The 24,271-nt window shown below is 42.3% G+C and overlaps 2 protein-coding genes across 3 annotated transcripts in view; one reads left to right on the top strand and one right to left on the bottom strand.

Annotated features, from left to right (window-relative positions):
- zswim8 (zinc finger, SWIM-type containing 8) overlaps window positions 1–24,271 on the bottom strand; it is a 133,665-nt gene that overhangs the window by 88,211 nt on the left and 21,183 nt on the right. The window lies entirely within an intron of this gene.
- Window positions 7,480–18,535, top strand: LOC144458351 (E3 SUMO-protein ligase ZBED1). The gene is made up of 2 exons (XM_078160634.1): window positions 7,480–9,292; window positions 16,918–18,535. The coding sequence occupies exons 1-2, from the start codon at window positions 7,829–7,831 to the stop codon at window positions 17,416–17,418; spliced, it is 1,965 nt and encodes a 654-aa protein (XP_078016760.1). The 5' UTR covers window positions 7,480–7,828; the 3' UTR covers window positions 17,419–18,535.

Raw genomic sequence — 24,271 nt, 5'->3', positions numbered from 1 at the left:
TATTGATAATCTAGACAGCAAAATTTTGAAACCAGTTGCAGAGTTAGTTGCACCTTCAATCTGCCACATTATAAACACCAGCTTCAACAGTGGTCTATGTCCACAAAAATGGAAAACAGCCAAACTACTGCCACTGCCTAAAAACAGGAAAGAGCCATTTTCGGGTGCAAATAGTTGTCCAATAATTATACTGCCAGTATTATGTAAATGTATGGAAAGTATTATATATGAACAAACTATGAGTTACATGTTAGACAATAATCTAATAACAGATTTTCAGCATGCATATAGAGAGGGGCACTCCACTGCCACAGCTTTAGCTCAGATGACAGATGACTGGCTCAGAGAAATTGATAAGAAGAACATGGTTGGTGCTGTTACGCTGGATTTCTCAGCAGCCTTTGACATAATTGACCACAACATATTGGTGAAAAAACTAGAATGTTATGGGTCTGATTTGTTATCCTTGACATGGATTAAAAGCTATCTTACAGACAGGATGCAAACAGTTTTCTACAACGGTTGCTTTTCTGATGTGCGAGCTGTGACGTGGGGTGCCACAGGGTAGTTGCTTGGGTCCGTTACTATTTACTATTTTTACGAATGATCTGCCACAAATTTTGAACAGAGCCACTTTAGGAATGTACGCTGATGATTTGACCATATATGCCTCTGCATTTACAGCCAGTGAGCTAAATACAGTTTTAATCGAGGAGTTAAAAACAGTTGAAGATTGGATAAATTGCAATAAATTAGTTTTGAATATATCAAAAACTAACTGCATGATATTAGGCTCAAATTTCAACATCAGGAATAACCCACTGTTAAATCTTAAAATAAAACAGGGCAGTATCAAGCAGGTGCAGGAGACCAAGCTGCTGGGAATAGTCATTGATGAAAAATTATCATGGATAACACATATAAATAAGATAGTTAATAAAATGGGACATGGTATTTCTATAATACGAAGACACAGGGCATGCCTAACTCCAAAATGAACTAGACTAGTAATTCAAGCCTTAATTATATCAAATCTTGACTATTGCCCCGCAGTCTGGGCAAATGCAACTGCAGATATGATTGCAAAACTACAAAAATACAAAACAGAGCTGCACGCATTGCTCTTGGTTGTAATTTGATGTCAAGTAAAAAAAAAATGCATATGAATCTTGGCTGGTTAATGGTTAGCGACAGATTAATTTATTCATTATTATTCATTAGAAATGTGACCATAACAAAGACTCCTCATGTATTATACCAAGAGCTATGCTACAGCGCTGATAACCATGAATATATCACTAGACATGCGGCTGGCGGATATTTTGCATTGCCAACTGTGAAATCTAATTCGGGTAAAAGAACTGTTGTGTACAGAGGCATGTATGAGTGGAACTTGTTTCCCAGGCACATCACACAAACAAACAGCAAAAGAACATTCAAACTGTTAGTCAAACAACATCTCTTTAATCAGTATAAATAACAACTGTTGAACATAATAGCGTATACTTAAACAAGCAGGTTGCTGTAATTGATTGTTTGATGTGCTGGAATAATAATAATATCTTAACATAATAATATATATATGAATTGTGGATTGCTTCTCAGACTTAGTGTGTCTGGCAATGACCTCAGTCAGTTTCTAAACTGTTGCAGTGCTCCTGTTTAAGTTGTGTTTTTGTGTTCTGTTTTGTTATTTTTATTTATTTGTAATTCTCTGCTTTCATGATTTGCTGAGTATTTTTGCATTTGGTATTTTCTTTTATTTACTGGAGCCTTTTTGGTTCATTTTTATTGTGTTATGATTTGTACTGTTATTTTAAAATGTTGGCGGACCCCAGGAAGAATAGCTGCAGCCTTGCTCTAGCTAATGGGGATCCTAATAAACAATAAACAATAAACAATGATCATGAGGAAGGTGAGGGATCAGCCCAGAACTACACGGCAGGACCTGGTCAATGACCTGAAGAGAGCTGGGACCACAGTCTCAAAGAAAACCATTAGTAACACACTACGCTGTCATGGATTAAAATCCTGCAGCGCAAGCAAGGTCCCCCTGCTCAAGCCAGTGCATGTCCAGGCCCGTCTGAAGTTTGCCAATGACCATCTGGATGATCCAGAGGAGGAATGGGAGAAGGTCATGTGGTCTGATGAGACCAAAAGAGAGCTTTTTGGTATAAACTCCACTCGCCGTGTTTGGAGGAAGAAGAAGGATGAGTACAACCCCAAGAACACTATCCCAACCGTGAAGCATGGAGGTGGAAACATCATTCTTTGGGGATGCTTTTCTGCAAAGGGGACAGGACGACTGCACCGTATTGAGGGGAGGATGGATGGGGCCATGTATCGTGAGATCTTGGCCAACAACCTCCTTCGCTCAATAAGAGCATTGAAGATGGGTAGTGGCTGGGTCTTCCAGCATGACAATGACCCGAAACACACAGCCAGGGCAACTAAGGAGTGGCTCCGTAAGAAGCATCTCAAGGTCCTGGAGTGGCCTAGCCAGTCTCCAGACCTGAACCCAATAGAAAATCTTTGGAGGGAGCTGAAAGTCCGTGTTGCCCAGCGACAGCCCCGAAACCTGAAGGATCTGGAGAAGATCTGTATGGAGGAGTGGGCCAAAATCCCTGCTGCAGTGTGTGCAAACCTGGTCAAGAACTACAGGAAACGTCTGATCTCTGTAATTGCAAATAAAGGTTTCTTTACCAAATATTAAATTCTGTTTTTCTGATGTATCAAATACTTACGTCATGCAATAAAATGCAAATTAATTACTTAAAAATCATACAATGTGGTTTCTGGATTTCTGGATTTTTGTTTTAGATTCCATCTCTCACAGTTGAAGTGTACCTATGATAAAAATTACAGACTTCTACATGCTTTGTAAGTGGGAAAACCTGCAAAATCAACAGTGTATCAAATACTTGTTCTCCCCACTGTACTTCTAACGTGTTTCAAAATTAAGATAACTCCAACTATTAACCTGTTGACAGGGTTTTAGTGCCAGTTCTAACAGTTGTGTTGAGTTTCTCTCTCTGAGCTTCAGGACCAATAACTAAGACCCCAGTTTTGTCCTGGTTGAGTTAGAAAGTTTTCTGCCATCCAGGACTTAATATCTAAAATGCAGTTAAAAAGGGCATCAATTGGCCGTGAGTCATCAGGAGACACGGCCATGTACAGCTGTGTATCATCAACATAACTACGGAAACTGATGCCGTGCCTCCTGATGATGTTTCCAAGTGGCAGCATGTAAAGATTCTAAAGTGTTGGACCTTAAATTGAACCTTGATCCATTTTATAACTTTTTGATGAACATTCATCTATTGTTACATAAAATTCTCTTTCGGAAAAATACGATTTAAACCAGTTAAAAACAACACCAGAGAGGCCAACCAGATTGTGAAGTCTAGCTAAAAGAATTGAGTGGTTGACTGTATCAAAGGCTGCAGTGAAATCGAGTAGTTCTAGAACAGAGAGTTTTTTTCATGTCCATATTTGACGTCTCTGTGCTGTGATTTGCTTGAAAGCCAGACTGGTATTTTTCAAAAAATATTGCGGGAGATCATAAAATCATGTATCTGATTAAAAACAAGCTTTTCTAAAATTTTGCTTAGAAATGGCAGATTGGACATTGGTCTGTAGTTGCTAAGTACCGAGGCATCTAAGTTATTTCGTTTCAAACGAGGCTTAACCATGGCAGTTTTAAAAGCAGTGGGGAAGACACCCATCTGAAGCGAATAATTTACAATGTTAAGAACATCTTCATCTAAAAAGCTATAAACTGTTTTAAAAAGGATGAGGGAATGGGGTCTAAAAGGCAGGTTGCAGGTTTTAGTTGAGAGATTACTTTCCCAAGCATTTCAGCATCAACCAGGACAAACCTCTCTAGTGTTTCCTCACATAAAAACAAAGGTTCAGGGGTGTTAAAATTGATTGGGTTGATTAAACGATCAATGGTTGAAAACAGAATTTTTGGGTTGAGGTTGTCAGTGATTCATTTAGAAAAATGTGCCTGTCTTGCATGTTTAACTGCTTTATTGTAGATAGTGAGTTGATCTCGGAAAATTTGGTAGTTGATCATTAGCTGGTTCTTTCTCCATCTTCTTTCTGCTATCCGACAATTTCTCTTTAATTGTTTAATTTCTTTGTTTCTCCGGGGGGGGGTGTCGGATTGGTGGCAACCTTTTTCAGTTATAGTGGGGCAACTTTATCCAGAGTTGATCTAAGTTTACTGTTAAAACTACCCACAATAAAACCACAAGACAAGGGTATAAAGTCTGCAGGAGTGTCACTAAAAGCTCAATAAAATTTGCAGCCACTTCAGCAGTTAGATAGCGTTTCCTGGCAGTTCGTTCTGGAATACCCTCTTGCAGTGTCCAAAATTAACTTTCTGAGTCACCGGCCAAATGGCTAGTGAATGTTCAAACTTTACCAGCCACTCAAAATATTACCATTGCTTTTTTGGCTGGTAAGTGAAGCAAGGTTATTGGCCACTTGCTTATTTTACTAGCATTTGGCTAGTGGCTAGTGTTAATTTTGGACCCTCTTGTATAAAACCATTTACAGTGAAAAAGACACAGAAATGATAAAAAATGCCGACATCCACAACTGAAGAAATATTTGCAGAGAGGCCATGGGTTATTACTAAGTCTAAGGTGTGGCCTCTGTTGTGTGTTGGCTGCAGTGTTTCCCCTATCATTGTAGCTCTAGGAACTACACGGTGCCAGACCCCCCTGGCCTCTTTGACGACTACGTCTGGTCCATGTATTTGACAGAACAGAAGATCACAACAGAAGTCATTTAAGGTTACCTTTCCTATAGAACAGGTCTATACCTTGACAATTCTCCTCTGCTCTCTGTATCGCGCATGGCGGAGTTCAGCCCCGATGCGCGTGCGTTAGGGTTGTGCTGATGGGCGATCTGATCGGCACAACTCTAACGCACGCGCATCGGGGCTCAAAGGGTTGTTCCACAATGTCTTTTTTAAATGACGATGCAATCACGAGGTGTGGGGGGGGAGACAGCGCGTGTGTGCCACATGCTGACGAGATCGAGGCTGAACGAGGGTGAGTGAGAGGAGACAGAGGGAGGCTGCTTAGTGAGAGAGCGGCGGGTGGGGGGAGGGGGGAGATCAACGCCTCCGCCAGTTCGACATTAACGCGCATGTCGCGGAGCGGTGAACAAACCAAAACAACACAACGTCAGGAGAAATTGAAAAGATATGCCGTCTATGTAAAGTCAACTTGCTAATTAAGGAGCCATTATATGTTCAAGAGTTTTATAAAGCTGCTCAAACGCCAAAGAGAGGCTATAAGTGAATGTTTCAGACACACAGGGCAGGCTCTACAAGGAAGAAGGAGGACATCCTCTTCTCTCCTTGCCACAGCGACGCGTAATGACCACGACCCCGTGCGTGCCAACTGTCCTGGAGGTGGAGTGCCGGTGCAGGACACGGGGACATGGAGCTGCCAGTGTAGAGGCTCCACTCCCTCGGCTGAAACCCAGAGCGGCACTGGGACCGCTAGTCTCTGGCTGCGGCACAGGGGGCCGGCATTTAGTCCGATGAGAACCGGGGCCGGTAGGAGCCAGAGGAAGCAGTGGAAGACTGGAGCACTCCTTCAGCGGCCGAAACTCCAGCATGTTTAGGATGTCGTACCTGTTGGCCAGAGGGTGGTCCCGAGGTGGAGCAGGGGGAGACAGACACTTTGCACCGTGTTTGCCCTTGTGGGCAATAGTCTAGTGCTCTCGCTGACATGGGGTTGAGCTCACCGGAGCCTTATCACTCCCATTGACGGTCGACTGAGTCACAGCTGGAGCAGGAGTACCGTCCGCCAGTCGGGGCTTAGCCCCCAGGAGAGACCACCGGTCCTCAGGCTGAGCTGAAACAGCCACACGCTCCCGGACTCCTGCGATGATGGAACCAGTCCAGGGAAGAGTAGGATCGTTGTCCGTCTCTGGAATGGAGCAGCCATGGGAGTGGGATGGACAGGTTGTGTTTCCACTGACACAGCCGGAGGAGCCCAGAACGCCTAGGTGTTTAGCTTGAGCCGTGGCAACAGAGGAACACTCCAAAATTAGCTTGTCTTTCTCCCTGAGCAGTCAAAGTGAGTTGCTTTAATGACCATAGCAGAGTATTCAAATGTTAAAAAAAAAAACCCACTGAAAATAGCAGCAATCCCACCCCCTCTTTTATTTTGTCTACTGGAGTATAGAAAGGAAAAGTTAGGAGGAGAGGACTCTAACAAAGTAGCAGCAGCATCAAAGTGTCCATCAAACTTTCTCGTAAAATAAACGAGAAAGTTGGATGGACACTTGAGTGCTGCTGGCTTTTTAAAGACTTTTATACTGGGGATGACCTTAAAGGGAAATTTCGGTTTATTTCAACCTGTCTCCTATCGTCCTAAATTTGTTTCAGGTGACTAGAAAAATAATAGTTAGCATGTTTGCCGTTAGCCTAGATACAGCCGGGGCACATAGTAGCGTCAGACCTGTTAAAACGTAAGTGAACGGGCATACTTCAAGTGCAAAGTTAGTCCACTAAACAAGCTTTTTTTCCCACAAAGACCGCCTCATATCGTTAGGATAAATGTCAGAGAACATAGAGAAAACAACATGAAAACGTGTTGTCTTACCTTACCGGTGTGGTGCCATGTTTGTTTACCATTTAGCTCTGCTTTCCAAAGCACAGTACATAATTTTACCTACGAATCCATTGTAAATTCAGACCACGGTCCAGTTAAATTAGTATATAACTTGTCCAAACTCATTAGAGGTCCTTATGGATGGAGGCTGCACCCAGAATGGCTGCATGACACAAAAGTTATGAAGTTTGTTGGCAACAGTATTGATGAATTTTTCAAAACAAACACAAATGAAACGACTGCTTCTATATAATATTTAAGAGGACAAATGATTAGCTATACAAGATCTATTACTAATAAAGTTAATTTAAACCTACAATCTCTCAACGACAAAATTAGGAAATTAGAGGAAGAAATGTATGAAGATAACACAAACACAGAGCCCTATCAACAGGATTTGCTTCTCCCAAGAGCAAAATATAATGAACTATCACTTTCAAAAGCAGAAAAAAGCTTAATTCGTCTAAAGCAAACACTCTATGAACAGGGAGAAAAATCTGGCAAATTGTTGGCTTGAAAATCAAGAAACTACAATTGAGTACGGCCATCAATAATATTTTAACAACCCCAGGAACTCTATCATCAGACCCATCGGAAATCAATTAAGCTTTTGCCAATTTCTATCACTCATTATATAAAGCAGAATCTTCCGGGATTAATAGTCATCAAACTGCATTTCTGGATGGTCTCCAAATCCCTAATCTCTCCAATGAAGCTAAAGAAGAATTATTGAAATATATATTGAAATGTAGCTATAGCTACGATGAAAAACAGGAAAACAGCTGGACCCGATGGTCTCCCCATTGATATATTTAAAGCCTTCAAAGAAAAAGTGGTACATTCTAGGGATGGGACGAAATATCGTTTGACGAAATATCACGATACAAAATGTGACGAAATGCATCGAGTTTCAAAAAAATGGATCGCGAAATGAAGACTAGATGGCACTGCCACATGATTTGTGAAGTATATAAATCATTTAGTGTGTGTGTGGCAGGCATACAGTCTATGGTGGCAGGCTGGCAGCACCATCTGGTGGTCAAGCAGCGCGAAAACCAAATGAAAAAATTACATCCGGGGAACTGTGCCGTCACAGCCAGGTCACAGTGCATGCTGCGACAACGACACTGTTCAAACGGCAAGCTAACATTAGCACCAACTTCCTTGGTTAGCCCTCAAACCGCCGAACAATGGAGTCGAATGAGGTCGAAATTGAGGATGCTCCTCCGACGGGATACAGGTCATTTGTGTGGCAGTATTTTGGCTTTCCGATTAAAAGAGACAAAGATGGCAATGGAGTAACTGACAAGACTAACACTGTGTGTAAGCTATGCAAAGTCATCGTTCCGTACACCACCTCCAACACAACGAACATGAACCACCACCTTCAACGTCACCATAAAAATGTGAAGACGGCCCCAGAGAAAACGTTACCGGAGGGACAGCTGACCATGAAACAAGCACTGACACCGGCTCTACCCCCGTCAAGTCCGCATGCAAAACAGATAACCAGGCTCACTGGCGAGTTCATAGCTGACTATATGGCTCCATTTAACATCGTAGAGAACAGGAAATTCATCCAGATTTTCAAGGTGCTGGAGCCCAAATTTAAGATGCCATGCCGAGGACATTTTTCAGAGAAGGTAATCCCGGAAATTTACAATGAAACCAAACAAAGCGTGAAAGACTGTCTCAAAAATGCCGACTGCATCGCCCTGACCACTGATGGCTGGACCTCGCGTGCCACACAAAGTTACATCACCATAACGGCACAAGTCATCAACGAGAAATGGGAGAGTAAAAGCTTTGTGTCGCAAACTCGTGAGCTAAGTGAAAGTCATACTGGAGTTAACATAGCTGACGTGTTGAGAAAGGCAGTGGGAGAGTGGGAGCTAACGAGGCCAGATACCACCATCGCTTGTGTCACGGACAACGCAAGCAATATGGACACTGCAGTGAAAGAGAGCGGCCTCCACCCTCACATCAAGTGCTTGGCGCATGTTGTGAATCTGGCGAGTAAGCGAGGCTTGGCTGTAGCCCGCGTCGCGCGCCTACTTGGCCGTGTGCGAAGAGTAACTACATTCTTTCACAAGAGTACCACAGCAACCGCTGTCCTGGCCAGCAAGCAAACCCAGTTGGAGCTGCCCCAGCATAAGCTGATCACCGATGTCCAGACCAGGTGGAACAGCACGTACGAAATGCTTGTGCGCTACCTCGAGCAACAGGCTGCTGTCGCAGCAGCCCTGAGCAGCCCAGAAATCCGAAGGAATGCGAGAGAAATCGACACCCTGTGTTATACTGATGTATCAGACACAGAAGATATAGTGAAACTGCTCAAGCCACTGAAGACGGCCACAACTGTTGTCTGTGATGAAAAAGAGCCCACTGTTTCACTTATATTGCCACTGAAGTACATGATCGAGCAAAGCATGTCACCAGACGAAAATGACTCCCAGACCATCGCCAACATGAAAAGTGCAATCCTACTCGACATCTCGGATAGGTACTCCGGGGACTGTCATGATATGCTGCAGGAGTGCACAGCGCTTGACCCGCGATTCCGAAGCCTGTCCCATCTGAATGATGAACAACGCGAGTCTGTCTATGCCCAGATAAGTCAGAAAGCTGCAAGACTTCATTTGCAACGCAACCAGGTAGACTAACTTTCATTGAGAAAAAAATGGAGGTGTGCTCTGCGTGTGTGTAACTGTGTATGTGTAGGCTACAGCCTGGAAACTTTTTTCTCATATCGATTGCTTTTTTTTTTATTAGTCGATCCGAGTGAATGAGAGAGAGAGAGTGTCTGTGTGTGTGTCTGTGTGTGAGGGAGAGAGAGAGAGTGAGTCTGTGTGTGTGTCTGTGTGTGAGGGAGAGAGAGAGTGAGTCTGTGTGTGTGTCTGTGTGAGAGAGAGAGAGTGAGTCTGTGTGTGTGTCTGTGTGAGAGAGAGAGTGAGTCTGTGTGTGTGTCTGTGTGAGAGAGAGAGAGTGAGTCTGTGTGTGTGTCTGTGTGAGAGAGAGAGAGATTCCATGAGCATGAAGATGAGCATGAAGATGAGCTCCTGAATATTTTTGCTTTTTTGGATGTTTTAAAGTGAGATAAACTACTGTTCTTCTAAGAGCTGGAAGAAAACAGAAGAGAAAACCGTTGTTTTTAAAAAAAAATCTACCAAGAAGGAAAAAAAACAGCAAAAACCTCAGAAAACAGTGATAGACTGGAAAACAACGGAACCAACTGCCAAACTGACAGTTAGCCTAACTGTCCAACCAGCAACAAAAAAAAAAGGTCAAGCAAAGAGGAGGAAAACAGCTGAAGACGCAAGTGAGTGAACCATCAGAAAGAAAATATAACATTTAAAAAGAGGAAACAAAAAATTGCTGAACACTAAATAAACTTAAGCTAGCATAACACAGCTAGCTGTAAACAAGACCCTTAGCAACTGTTGCCAAGGAATTTAAATAGCAGCAGTTCAACAGCAGCAGAGCCTGATGGAATCCACCAAAGGCTGTACAGAGGCTGTTCCTCTCCTCTATCCTCCTGATGTAACCAATGAGACTGCCAGGAAGGCATTTAAACAAAAACTGCTAAAAGAAAGACCAGAAACCCTGTTTTCTGATCTTTACAAGACCGGGGAGGTCAGCAACCTGATCCTCTTCACAGACCAGCCGCTAGCATGGCACTCTGCCATCAGTGCCCACTACCCCTCTGTCAAAAAAGAGGGGATCTGTAACGGCTGGAAAATAAAAATAAAAGAAGCAGAGGATTCAGATACTTTCATGATGACAGTAAACTTATACAAGAATGGGACTATCATGGTACAGGGGAACCTCAAACTGTTTGAGATGGACTTCCTCCTTATAAAGGAAAGAGCCCAGCAGGAGAGATCTAGCTCCACTGACAGTTCCCAGGTCCCAGCTCCCAGCTGCCTAACTACTGAGCAGCCCCCTGAAGAGAAGGAGCCCACCAGCCCAGAGCAGGTCCAGGACCCCCAGCTGAACTGCACCATCACCGAACTGAAGGTGAAATTCACAGAGCTGGAGAGAGAACTAGTACAACTGAGAGAGCTGATCAGCCAACAGCCATGCCAGCCCACCACAGCTCAGCCTGATCCCTGCACCATCAGCACAGAGCTGGGCATGCTGAGGCAGGACAGGGACAGCTGCAGGAGAAAGCTGAGCCTGCTCAGGACTGAGATCAGAGAGCTGCATCAGGACAGAGAGCAGCGTCTAGCAGCACTGACAGCTCTGACAGAGGAGGTGAAGGAGCTCAGAGGAGAGAGAGAGGAGCACAGGAGAGAACTTACCTCTCTGTCAAAGGAGGTGGAGGAGCTCAGAGGAGAGAGAGAGGAGCACAGGAGAGAACTTACCTCTCTGTCAAAGGAGGTGGAGGAGCTCAGAGGAGAGAGAGAGGAGCACAGCAGAGCACTCACCACTCTGTCAGAACAGCTTCAGGAGAGAGGTGGAGCTACACAGGACCTGGATGAAAAACTAGACCACAACCAGGACCCTGTGAGCAGCCAGGACCCACCAATCCAAGAACCTACCTCCAACCCCAGCTCCACATCCAGCCCACAGACCAGCACCTCCCCTCATTCCACCAGACCAGCACAACAGAGAGAGAAGACAGACATTGTCCTCCTCATCGACTCCAATGGAAAATTCCTTAATGAAAAGAAACTTTTCCCCACCCACAAAGTGGCTAAAATCTGGTGTCCAAACACCCACCAAGCCATAGACCTGCTGTCAGAGGAGCGGCTTGGATCTCCGAGTCACATCATCATCCACACTGGCACCAATGATCTGCGGAGCCAGCAGGAGAGGGTGTCAGAGTCACTCAAGAGAGTGACAGAGAAAGCCTCCACCACCTTCCCCAACAGCAGAGTGGTCATATCCACTCTGCTCCCAAGGAAAGACTTCCACCCTGACACCATCCACAGGATCAACAGCAGCCTGTCCAGAGACTGTGCATGGAGACCCAATGTCCACCTAGCCCACCACCCCACCCTGGACATCAGCTGTCTCTACGACCACGTCCATCTGTTTAAAAGCACAGTCCCCATCTTCGCCCAAACACTGAAAAGCGTCGCTCTCAACAGAGACCAATCCACGGCCCGCAGAAAGAGCACATCAGCCCACAACCCCCACAGAACACCAAGACATCCTCAACCAACATCCAGACCAACACAATGGAGACAAGACCACCCTCAGCCCCACCCACATCATGTCCAAATCAGACCCCACCAAGGCAACCATGATCCCCCTCAAGCCAGACCACAGTCACTCCTGTCCCTAGGGGCCCCACCCCAACCACAGCGACAAGAGCCACACCCTGGCCCACTGAGTTATGCCCAGGTGGTCCGGAGAGCAGCAGAACCAACCTTAACCACCCCCCCACACAATGAACTGAAGGACATTCAGCAGATGCTCAGCCTGCTTTGCTCTCATCTGATTGGACAGGTACCACAATAGACACTGTATGAATTATTATTATTAGAGTATTTCTTGTTCTCATACAGTTTAAAAAAACAAGTATTGATTATTTAATATACCAGTTATTGATTTGTTACCTTTTATAATATGTCATGTAGATACTCTTAAATTATTTTCTTTGACTTAGTAGTTTGTCTCATTTTGATCACCAAATGCAGCCTTTTGAGTTTTAAATGAAATCTAAATCTTTTGTCATCTCTTGTTTGAATGTTCAGGGTCTGAGATCTTCTGCTCTTGGCCTTAAGAGCAGGACCTCAGACTTTATTAGAGAGTTAGAAAATGCAGATGTGTTTATACTGCAAGAGACTTGGTGTAGAGGAGATGTCTCCACTGGTTGTCCCTCAGGCTACATAGAGATAATGTCCCCGTCCACCAAACTAAAGGGAGTAACACAAGGAAGGGATTCAGGGGGAATGCTGATCTGGTATAAGGCAAACCTTGTACAATACATTGAATTAATCAAAAAAGGAGAATTTTCAATTTGGCTCAAAATCAAAAAAGACCTTATCACCACAGATAAAGATGTATTCCTGTGTGCAGCATATATCCCCCCATCACAATCCCCTTATTTTAATGAAGACAGTTTTTCCATTCTCGAAGATGAGATTAGTTACTTTCAGGCCCAGGGAAGTGTACTGATCTGTGGAGACCTGAATGCCAGGACTGGTACAGAACCAGACTTTATCAGCACACAGGGAGACAAACATATACCTGGTCAAGTCAGCACCCCCCTCCCTTCACACCCCCGTAGAAACAACTTTGACAAAACTGTCAATAAAAGTGGGCAGCAACTGTTGCAGCTCTGCCGAACATTGGGTCTGTACATGGTTAACGGTCGGCTTCAAGGGGACTCATTCGGTCTTTACACTCATAGCTCTCCTCTTGGCAACAGCACAGTAGACTATGGCATCACTGACCTAGACCCCTTCTACCTGAGAGCATTTACAGTCAGCCCCTTAACCCCCTTATCAGACCATAGTAAAATCACACTCTACATTAAAACGACAGCAAACGACCCTCACACAGTAGAACCCTGCAATCTGACCTACAGAAAACAACCTTATAAATGGACAAACAAAAGCAAAGACGAATATCAGACAGCAATCAAAAATCCAATCTTTCAATCCCATTTAGACTGTTTTCTTTCCACCTCGTATCCCCTCAATCAGGACGGCCTCAGACAGGCTGTACAGGACATGTACAACATATTTGACCATGTGGCAGACTTATCCAGTCTGAAAAAGCGCCAGCACCACAGACCAAGAGACCCGACCAATGACGAGTGGTTTGACACAGAATGCAGACAACTGAGAAAAACTCTCAGAAATGTGTCAAATCAAAAACACAGACAACCTGACAACCCTGAGCTCCGCCTCCAGTACTGGGAAACATTGAGAGTATACAGAAAAACACTCAGAACTAAAGAAGAACAGCATGTGAGGCATCAGTTACAAATAATTGAAGAGTCCATTGACTCCAGTGACTTCTGGAAGAAATGGCACTCTTTCAGCAAACCACAAAAAGAAGAATTGGCTATTCAAAATGGTGACATCTGGAAAAATCACTTTGAAAGTCTGTATACTGCTGTTCCCCTGAATTCGGCCCAAAACAATCTTCTCAACAAATTACAAATTTTAGAATCAGTCATTAAAGACAACCAGAACCCTCTAGACTACCAAATTACTGAAGCAGAGCTGCTGGCTAAAATCCAGGCACTGCAGCCAAAGAAAGCCAGCGGTCCTGATGGCATTTTAAATGAAATGCTAAAATTTGATGACCATAAATTTAACATTGCCATATTAAAATTATTTAACCTTATTCTGGGTGTCGGACATTTCCCTGACCTCTGGAGTGAAGGAATCATCACACCAATCTTTAAAAGTGGAAACAAATTCGACCCAAACAATTACCGAGGCATCTGTGTCAGCAGCAACCTGGGGAAGTTGTTCTGCAGCATCCTAAACAGCCGACTGCAAGACTTCCTCAGAGAACATGATGTCCTGAGCAAGAGCCAGATAGGATTCACACCCAAACATAGAACAACAGACCATATCTACACTCTTCACACCCTCATTAATAAAGACGTCCATCAAAACAAGAGGAAAATCTTCTCTTGTTTTGTGGACTTCAAAAAAGCATTCGACTCAATTTGGCATGATGGACTGTTCTTAAAATTAATTGAGAAGGGTGTAGGGGGAAAGGTCTATGACATCATCAAAACCATGTACAGTCATATGAAATGTGCTGTTAAAATTAACAACATGGAAACAGATTTCTTCCCCCAGAGTAGAGGAGTAAAACAGGGCTGCAGTCTCAGCCCCACCCTCTTCAACATTTATATCGATGAATTGGCCAAATCACTAGAACTATCTGACATCCCTGGTCTCACTCTGTCTGACACACAGGTTAAATGCCTACTTTTTGCAGATGATCTCATATTGCTGGCTCCATCAAATGAAGCACTACAACAGCAACTGGATCACCTGCAAACCTTCTGTCAGACCTGGGCCCTGACAGTTAATCTGGACAAAACCAAAATTATGATATTCCAGAAACGACCCAGGGGTCAGGGAGACCAAACCAGGTTTTTCCTGGGCTCTCATGAGGTGGAGCACACACACGACTACACATACTTAGGACTACACATCACGTCCACGGGAAACTTTAACCTGGCTGTTGATGATCTCAGAGAGAGGGGAAGAAGGGCTTTCTATGCTATAAAGAAATCTTCAAACATTAATATACCCATTAGAATCTGGCTCAAAATATTCAAATCTATAATTGAACCAATTATTCTGTATGGTAGTGAGGTGTGGGGTCCTCTTGCAAATCAAGATTTTGAAAAATGGGACAAACACCCCATCGAAATCCTGCATACAGAGATTTGCAAGAGCATCCTCAGAGTGCACAGGAACACCCCCAACAACGGGTGCCGAGCTGAGCTAGGCCAGTTCCCCCTTTTAATTAGAATTCAAAAAAGAGCCATCAAATTTTATAAACACCTTAAAACAAGTGACCCCAACTCCTACCACTACAAAGCTCTGCAATGCCAAGAGGAGAGCATGGAGAAGAGCCCCCTCAGCCAGCTGGTCCTGAGGCTCAGCTCCTCTAACAGCACAAGACCTCAGGACAGCCCTCACACAATCTGGACCCACCAAATTATAGAGAAACAAAAAGAACATTACATTAACTATTGGACATCGACCACAAAAATGCAAAGCAAACTTCAGTGTTATTTGGCTCTAAACAGACAGTACACAGTGGCAGAATATCTGAGCACCGTGACTGATGAGAAACTGAGGAAGACTTTGACCATGTACAGACTCAGTGACCACAGCTTGGCCATAGAGACGGGCAGACACAGGCAGACCTGGCTGCCCAGAGAGGACAGGTTGTGTGAGCTCTGTCCACACAGACAAGCGGAGACAGAGACACACTTCCTGTTGCACTGCAGCAAGTATGAACACATCAGAGCCGACTTCCTCTCAAAAATAAAACATAAAGTCACTGACTTTGATTCTCTGCCTGATCAAACTAAAATGCAACACATCCTTGGAGAGAACAGAGTCAGCAGCTTAGCAGCAGCAAAATATGTCAGGTTATGCCACAGCCTGAGGGACAACCATCACAACACCTGACACACCTGTCTATATTTACAGTCCTTGTAACTCACAACCTACATTTTTCTTTATTCATTTTTTTTTCTATATTATATATTGGTGTATTGTATTGTAGATTGGTGTATTTTGTATTATATATCATATATTTAATCTTTTTTTTTATAGTTTTCTGACTTACTTTTATTATTGTACTTTATTTGTAAATTTTTAATGTCTTTGGCAATATTGTTAATCTACAGTCATGCCAATAAAGCTTATTGAAATTGAAAAAATTGAAAATTGAATTGAGAGAGTGAGTCTGTGTGTGTGTCTGTGTGTGAGGGAGAGAGAGTGAGTCTGTGTGTGTGTCTGTGTGAGAGAGAGAGTGAGTCTGTGTGTGTGTCTGTGTGAGAGAGAGAGAGTGAGTCTGTGTGTGTGTCTGTGTGAGAGAGAGAGTGTGTGAGTCTGTGTGTGTGTCTGTGTGTGAGAGAGAGAGAGTGAGTCTGTGTGTGTGTCTGTGTGAGAGAGAGAGTGAGTCTGTGTGTGTGTCTGTGTGAGAGAGAGAGAGTGAGTCTGTGTGTGTGTCTGTGTGAGAGAGAGTGAGTCTGTGTGTGTCTGTGTGAGAGAGAGAGTGAGTCTGTGTGTGTGTCTGTGTGTGAGGGAGAGAGAGTGAGTCTGTGTGTGTGGGTGTGTGTGTGAGAGAGAGTCTGTGTGTGTGAGAGAGAGAGGGAGTGAGAGAGAGAGAGTGTGAGTCTGTGTGTGTGTGTCTGTGTGTGAGAGAGAGAGAGAGAGTCTGTGTGTGTCTGTGTGTGTGTGAGAGAGAGGGAGAGAGAGTGAGTCTGTGTGTGTCTGTGTGTGTGTGAGAGAGGGAGTGAGAGAGAGAGAGTGTGAGTCTGTGTGTGTCTGTGTGTGTGTGTGTGTGTGTGTGTGTGTGTGAGAGAGAGAGAGAGAGAGAGAGAGAGAGAGAGAGAGTGTGAGTCTGTGTGTGTGTGTGTGTGTCTGTGTGTGAGAGAGAGAGAGAGAGAGAGTTTGTGTGTGTGTGTCTGTGTGTGAGAGAGAGAGAGAGAGAGAGAGAGAGAGAGAGAGTGAGTCTGTGTGTGTGTGTCTGTGTGAGGTGTCAGAGAGAGGGGGATAAAAAGAAAGGGATTGAAAGACAGAAATGTTTGAGCTAGTTTTTCTATTTTATTTTTTAGACCAGTGACACTGATGAAAGAGAGACAACTAGGGCCAGTGCTTCAACACCAGGGGCAGCAGCAGAGCAGGCCGTGGTCATGATTGAGACAGCACAGGGAGCAGAGCAGAGCCAGGAAGAGCCAGTAGAAGGAGAAAGGCAGATGCAGGACGTGACACAGCCTCCCCCGTCAAAGAAGACAGCGCTAGAGGATCTCCTTGGGGACTCCTACACTACTCTTGAGACAGAGCAGTCCAGCAGAGGGATTGAAATGGAGATACTCTCCTACAGAAGTGGGATTCCTATCCCACTCAACAGTAGTCCACTTGAGTGGTGGAAAGTGAATGCATATGCTTACCCCATACTTGCCCCCCTTGCCAAAGCCTATCTTTGCATTCCTGCTACTTCAGTCCTGAGTGAGCATGTCTTTTCCACCGCAGGAGACATTGTGTCTGCTCAAAGATCACTGATTACACCAGAACATGTTGATATGTTAGTTTTTCTGAAGAAGAACCAGTCGTAGGCCAGGGCCATGACCTAAGAGAGGCTGAGATGAGTTAACCTAGGGATAGAGCACTAAGGGAGTGTTCTTAATTGTGTTTGAACTGTTAGGCCTTGTGTTTCCCTGTTTGTGTGCAACTGAAACAAAAATAAATAAGTTGTAATTACGCAGTAATATTTTTTCATCTTTTTTGATATCGTATCGTGACGTATCGGATTGTGACCCTGGCATATCGAGGTGCATCGTATCGTGAGTTTAAGTGTATCGTCCCATCCCTAGTACATTCCCTTATGAATATGTATGAGGAATCCCTGGAAACTGGCATTCTCCCCCCATCACTAAGAAAGGCACTGATTACACTTATACCTAAACCAGGCAAACCATATACTAAATGTGAATCATATAGACCGGTGTCCCTAAATAACACTGATGCTGAAATTCTGGCAAAGATACTAGCATTAAGATTAGAAGCTCACCTACCATCGATTATTCATAATGACCAAAATGGATCTGTGAAAAACAGGCGTTTCATTACATAAGGTGAGTACTAAATATTATCCATGAAAGGGGAGTATTAAATATTATCCACGAAAAGAAAGATGCTAAAGACACTTGTGTTCTGTCGCTAGATGCCGAAAAGGTATTCGACAAAGTCGAATGGCCTTATTTATTTGATGTACTCTGCCGATTTGGATGCCGTCCTAAATTTTGTCAATGGATTAAAATACTCTATCGTGAACCATCAGCTGAAGTTATTACAAATAATGTAACTTCAAAATCCTTTGGTCTGTCAAGAGGCACTCGTCAGGGTTGCCCGCTGTCCCCTTTGCTTTTTGTGATGACTCTTGATCCCCTAACAATAGCAATCATCGATCACTTGGAGATAAAAGTAATTCATATTTCAGAAATAGAACATCAGATTTCTTTATTTGCGGATGACATATTATTATATCTTTCAGACCTAAAAGACACAATACCTACCTTGCTTAATCTGATCGATTAATTCTGAACATTCTCTGGCTATAAGGTCAACCAGTTAAAATCATCAATACTTTTTCTTAATAAGCAAGAAAGGATTAATCCAACACTCCAGCACCCATTCACAGTATAGAGATGGGTTCAAATATTTAGGGACTATTATTACATCTCAAATTAAAAATATGATTCCATGTAATTATGACCCCATTGATGCTCAGATAAATGACAGCTTAGATAGATGGATGACCCTCCCCGTACAATAATTGGCAGAATCAATATTATTAAAATAAACATTCTCCGAAAATTTTTATATTTATTTCAATCAATTCCTCTTACACCCCCACCAACATTTTTCTCCAATACAAGAAAAGTGTTCACAAAATTTATTTGGAACAAAAGGTGATCTAGACTTCACTTAACATTGCTTTATCTTTCATATGAAAGAGGGGGGGAGGGCTCCAGTTACCCAACCTTTTATGGTATTTTAGGGCAGCTCAGCTCAGCTCAGCCTTTTTTTGGTTTTCTAACCAGATCAGCCTTTTTTGGTTTTCTAACCCTCCCAATTTACCATGGGTCCAGATAGAGGAAAAATGTGCCAAAGGGCTAACTTTGGATACATATCTATACTCTGACTCTCTCAAAAGACTTAAGCAGAACACAGCTAACCCATTTGTTAAAACCACAATTATGGCCTGGCATGAATCACAGGAAATGTTTAAGGTGCCGACTAGGCTATCACAATTTGCTCCTATTAGGGGCAATTCATTATTCATACCAGGTAAATCAGATCGTGGATTCAAACTCTGGGCTACTACAGAAGAAGCAAATCTTTATTCAGATAATATCCTCATGTCCGTTGACAATCTTAAAGAAAAATTTGGGATCCCTCAAACTCATATGTTTAAATATTTTCAAATACGGAGTTTCATCTGCTCAAGGATCCAATTATATCAATGTCCTCCCCTAAGTACTACTGAAAAGCTGGCATCATCAGACCCATATGCTAAAGGTAAGATCTCAGCATTATACAAGAAACTGGTAGAGACATCTTTGGAATCTTTGGATCACAAAAGAATGGCATGGATAGAGGATCTTCAAATATCATATCACTGAATATGATACATAACTCCTGAAAAACTCAATAAATTCAATCCTAATATCCCTGATAGTTGTATAAAATGTAGAATGGAGAAGGCAACCCTATTTCACTGTAATTGAAAATCCAAATATTTACAAGAATTTTGGGAAAAAAATAACTGACACAATCTCCACCATAATCCATAAAAAAAATCCCTGTATGCCCAGAGATCTGCATCCTTGGACTGATACCAGAAACACTGGCCCTGAGAACACATGAGAGTAAGCTGCTTAACCTATGCTTAACGCAAAACGTCTGGTTGCCAGACATTGGAAATTGTTAATTGTTCTTTGAACATGTGGATTAATGAACTTTCTTCTTGCTTATCGATTGAAAGACTTAGGTCAGGTGCTAAATGCTGATCTCGCAAAACTACCTGGGTTGATAGTAGTGCAGGCTGCTGCAGGCTGCTACCGGCTGTACAACACATCCACGGAGGAAAATAGTTATAGTATTATAGTAAAAGATCGATTTTTTAATTAATGAATCGATTTTGTGCCATTTAAAGGAAAATAGATTCGAATCGATTAAATCGATTTTTTCAACCCAGCTCTACTTTGCTCTGACGTATTACAAAAGTGGACGGCGATAAAACCGTGAGAGCGAGGTGGCCACAGTTTTTAGAGCCAGGCGCTGCAGTTGCTCTCCACCGACTGCACTGCCTGGCTCTCACCTGATCTAACAGCTGATTGGATCAGATGTTGACTCAACAATATAACGTTTTAGATAAGCTTTTCATTTTTGTTGAATTTTAGAGATTAAGATTGTATTTGTCCGATTTGAAGGTTTATTCTGTGAACAGAAAACATGTTGTGTGACTGATGATGAAGTTTAGTTGTCAGAGACTAAATAGGGTACATTCATCATAAACTATACAGAGTCTACTGTATATTAACACTGGATTTTTTAATTATTGAAGTATTTAGCAACACAGAGACTTGTGGTCAGTGGGATGTGAGGATTCTTAAAATAACTAAAAATAATAGCTGTAGCATTTTATTTCCTCTGAAAATATGAACCTTATAGTCAAAACAGTTTATTTAGCCTGTGTAGTTGAGGGGACAGGTCAAACTGATATGATGCTGATTTACAGGAGACTTCACGTCAAATGGAGGATAAACCATGAACATAAACTACAGATCACCTGTAAAGCATTTTAATAAATTAATCTATCACAATTAAAACAACTGGAGACTGAAAACAAACTGATATATGGGTCTGATCACTTTTCTAATGAATTGACATCATATCAGATAGGATGTAAGTGTGTCTGTGACTTCCTGTACGGACTGAAGGCTGCTGGAAACTGTCGGGAAACTGTTTGACTTCACTGCGGCTTTTTGTCACCGCCCCCGCTGCGGCCGCCTGCTCTCGTCTATTTTCCAGGCGAGGCACAGTTCATCTTGAACGAGCCCATTAACAACAACAGCTATCCACCTCAGCGCACTGTGATGATGTCATGACTGACGCACTGACGTGACCAAAGATCGTCTCTGCCTGAAATACACATTACTCTGCCAGGAAACCAGCCGATACCAGCATTGTCCTCCAGTAACAAAAAATGCATTTTTTGCTGTTAAAAAAATAACTCACCAGAGTGGCGAGTGGTCTTAAAAATTTACCAGCCAGAGACAAAAACCTACCCGTAATTGGCGAGTGGCGAGTGTTAGTTTTGGACCCTGCTTACAATCAAACAAAAAAGTCATATTTTTCATAAAATATGGGATTCATTTATCATATTTTTGGAATCAAGACCTGATATCCTAACTCCTTAAATCTAACATCTACCAAGTAAGACTGTACCCTTTTAATTTTATTTCAGTTTTATTTAGGTATTCATTTTTTTTCTGTTTGTTTATTAATTTTATGTACATAAATATTTTCTTTTTCTTATTTTTATATACATATCTTTTTTTTTTTTTTTTTGCAGTTAATTATTTATATATGTACTTTTACCAGATGACATGCAGGCATGCTGTACATATTGTAGCCATAGGGATATATCTTATACTGATGGCTCTGAGTTCAGGGTTGGGTGGAGGGAGGGAAGTTGTTTTTGGACAAATGATGTACCAAGTTCAAAAATCAATAAAGATATGCATTTAAAAAAAAAAAAAGGAAATAAAATCATTGATATAAAATGTCTTGCTAGAGAGAGATCTAATAGCAAAAAGTGCTAACTTTATCGGATCTGATCTGGGCTTCACTGGGACTGACTGTGTCATGCCGATCTTCAACAGGTTGTATGCATTTCTGCCATAATTAATAGAAGTTATATGGATGTTTGAAACCTCTTAAAGCCCAACAAGTTGTCAGCTACCAGCTTGAGCTAACATTAGTTAGCTGCTTTGATCACGCATATAAATACCATAAAACTTTAATTAAAAGCCTAGTCCCAATTCAACGCCCAGCTCCTTTTACTAACCCGGTATGGCTACACATTTTAATAGAACTACTTTGGGTATGTAAAACCAGGTTTCTGGCTACCCACTTAAGCTAATGTTAGTTGCCTGTTTAGACCGCACATACAAACATTAATATTTAAACTTTTGGCAATATAGAGACGCTACACATAATTAGTTAGATTCTCCATAATTCAACTGTTCAGTTCATTTCATTCATTTTACTGAAACAATGACCACCAAAGAAGACCATAATTTATTTAATTCATTTAGATTTAGCTGCAAGGTAAACAAGAGAGATGAAAAAAGGGTGGGGACTCCCTACCTCTTAAGCAGTCATGAAGTCCTAACACTTTAGTTCACAAGGGTCAACTGATCAAAAGAATCAAAATGGTTTTTCATAAAATTGAATCCAAGTTGTGTATACTGTTAAAAGAGAATAAAGAGTCTCGCATTCACACACACATACACACACTCTTCCACTAGCAGGTTCCTTGGCCACCCCCTGTGGCGCCTCTCTCTCTCTCTCTCTCATAGCAAAAATACATTAATAATTCATAATTGATGTGTTATTTGACAGCCTAATTGTTATACAAGTAATAGGGATGTAACGATACCAGAAACTCACGATACAATATTATCACGATAAAGAGTCCACGATACGATATATATCACGATATTTATACAAGGGGAAAAAAGACAACATTTATTGTTAAAAATAGCTATTTTTTTTTCAAAAATAGTGCATGTACACTGTACAGCATGTTGTTTTTAACTTGGAAGCGTATCATAAACAAATCAACACACAGTTGAACATGTGCTTTCATTTCCCCCCTATTACTACTAGGCAGGCAGACATTAAAGTGCCTTAAAAAAGTCATGTCAATTAAAACTATAGTGACAGAATATGAAAATGGAAACATTCAGTATTTTTTAACCTACTCTGAACAAAAGTAGTGTAGTACTATTACTAGAAAGTCATCTGAATGACATCAAATTATGAGGATAGAGTAGTCTTAATATTCATGAAATATACAGAACTTAGAACAATCAGACCCTGCAACAACAACAAAATTAACAAATTAGAAATAATGTAAACTCAATAACACACAATCCCTCATTCATAGATACACAGAGAGGCAGAGAGAGAGAGAGGTGGGTAGAGATGTGTGTAAAAGAAAACCAAAATAAATAAAGCCCAGCCATTTCACTGGAAGTCATAGAAAAACTCAAAAACACATTCACTCAGTTTGTTCACGCCAGGTTGACAATCTTGACATCAAGGAGACCCTAAAACTTTCTCAGAACAGGAGATGAGGAGAGGAAAGCTCTGGTCCTGCGCTTTCATGTGATATGCGTGGCATTTCTGTGCGACCCTGCATTCGCGAGTAATCCTTCCAAAAGTAATGTGTGTGCAAAGCTGTATGAAAGCTTTGTTATAGGTTATTTTAGTGTAACTTTATCATTTTTTTTCGCTGTGAAAACATTGGACTACCAACAAGTTGTCTTGTCGGAAAGCCTCGATTCCGCTGTTTCACGTGATATGTGTGGCTTCTCGCTATGACAAACGGTCGCGGAGAAAATCCACAGAGAAGAACAATCAATCTCCTTACTTTTATTCGCTGTTTCCTCCGGTCACGCACAGGTCAGAGTCGGAGGCTGAGTGGCTGAGCTGCACGAGTCTGCTCTCACCTGCGCATGCAGTTGCATGCAAAGGATTATGGGGAATGTAGTCGCACAGTCATCTTACCGGCTCTGTAGGAGAACACAGCTATATAACTACCGTGGCATTCCCACGACGGTATCGAGAATTTATTTTATCGCGACACCGCGAAATTCCATATATCGTTACATGCCTAACAAGTAATATTCATACTGGTTTCAATAAACAGTTTGATAGTGTTCTCCATCTTTGCCTGGCAAAAGTTGTGTGTGAAAGGAATTAAAAGCCTGTCCCATATAGACGCCTGTGCCAAATACGTGCTCATTGCTTTCAGTGACTGAAGCAAATAAAAGCTTGGGCTTTTAATTGAAGTTTTACGGTAATTTAATATTTGACAACTAAGTGATGAATCACTACAGCTCTAGCAGTTACTTCAAAAAAACTAAAATGAAAGCCTGTGGGTATAGCTTTGCCAATGAGATTAGTCTGAGTGGGCGGAAGTTTGCTGCAGAGATCAGCCTCTCATTGGGCGGAACGAGCCACCCGCTGAAGTCCCGCCCTACCACCTCAAGTTGTGTAGCAGTTTTCAACCATTTTCAACACGTCCTTTACTAACTTTTGCGGTGATCTTGCGGGGATGTAGCCATTTTTCTGCCATGGTTCGCGTCCTGTAGGTGATATTTTTGTGGGCGT

This window comes from Epinephelus lanceolatus, chromosome 17 (genome assembly GCF_041903045.1).
Source record: "Epinephelus lanceolatus isolate andai-2023 chromosome 17, ASM4190304v1, whole genome shotgun sequence".
Classification (NCBI taxonomy): Eukaryota; Metazoa; Chordata; class Actinopteri; order Perciformes; family Serranidae; genus Epinephelus; species Epinephelus lanceolatus.
This window is presented reverse-complemented; position numbering and strand designations above follow the sequence as displayed.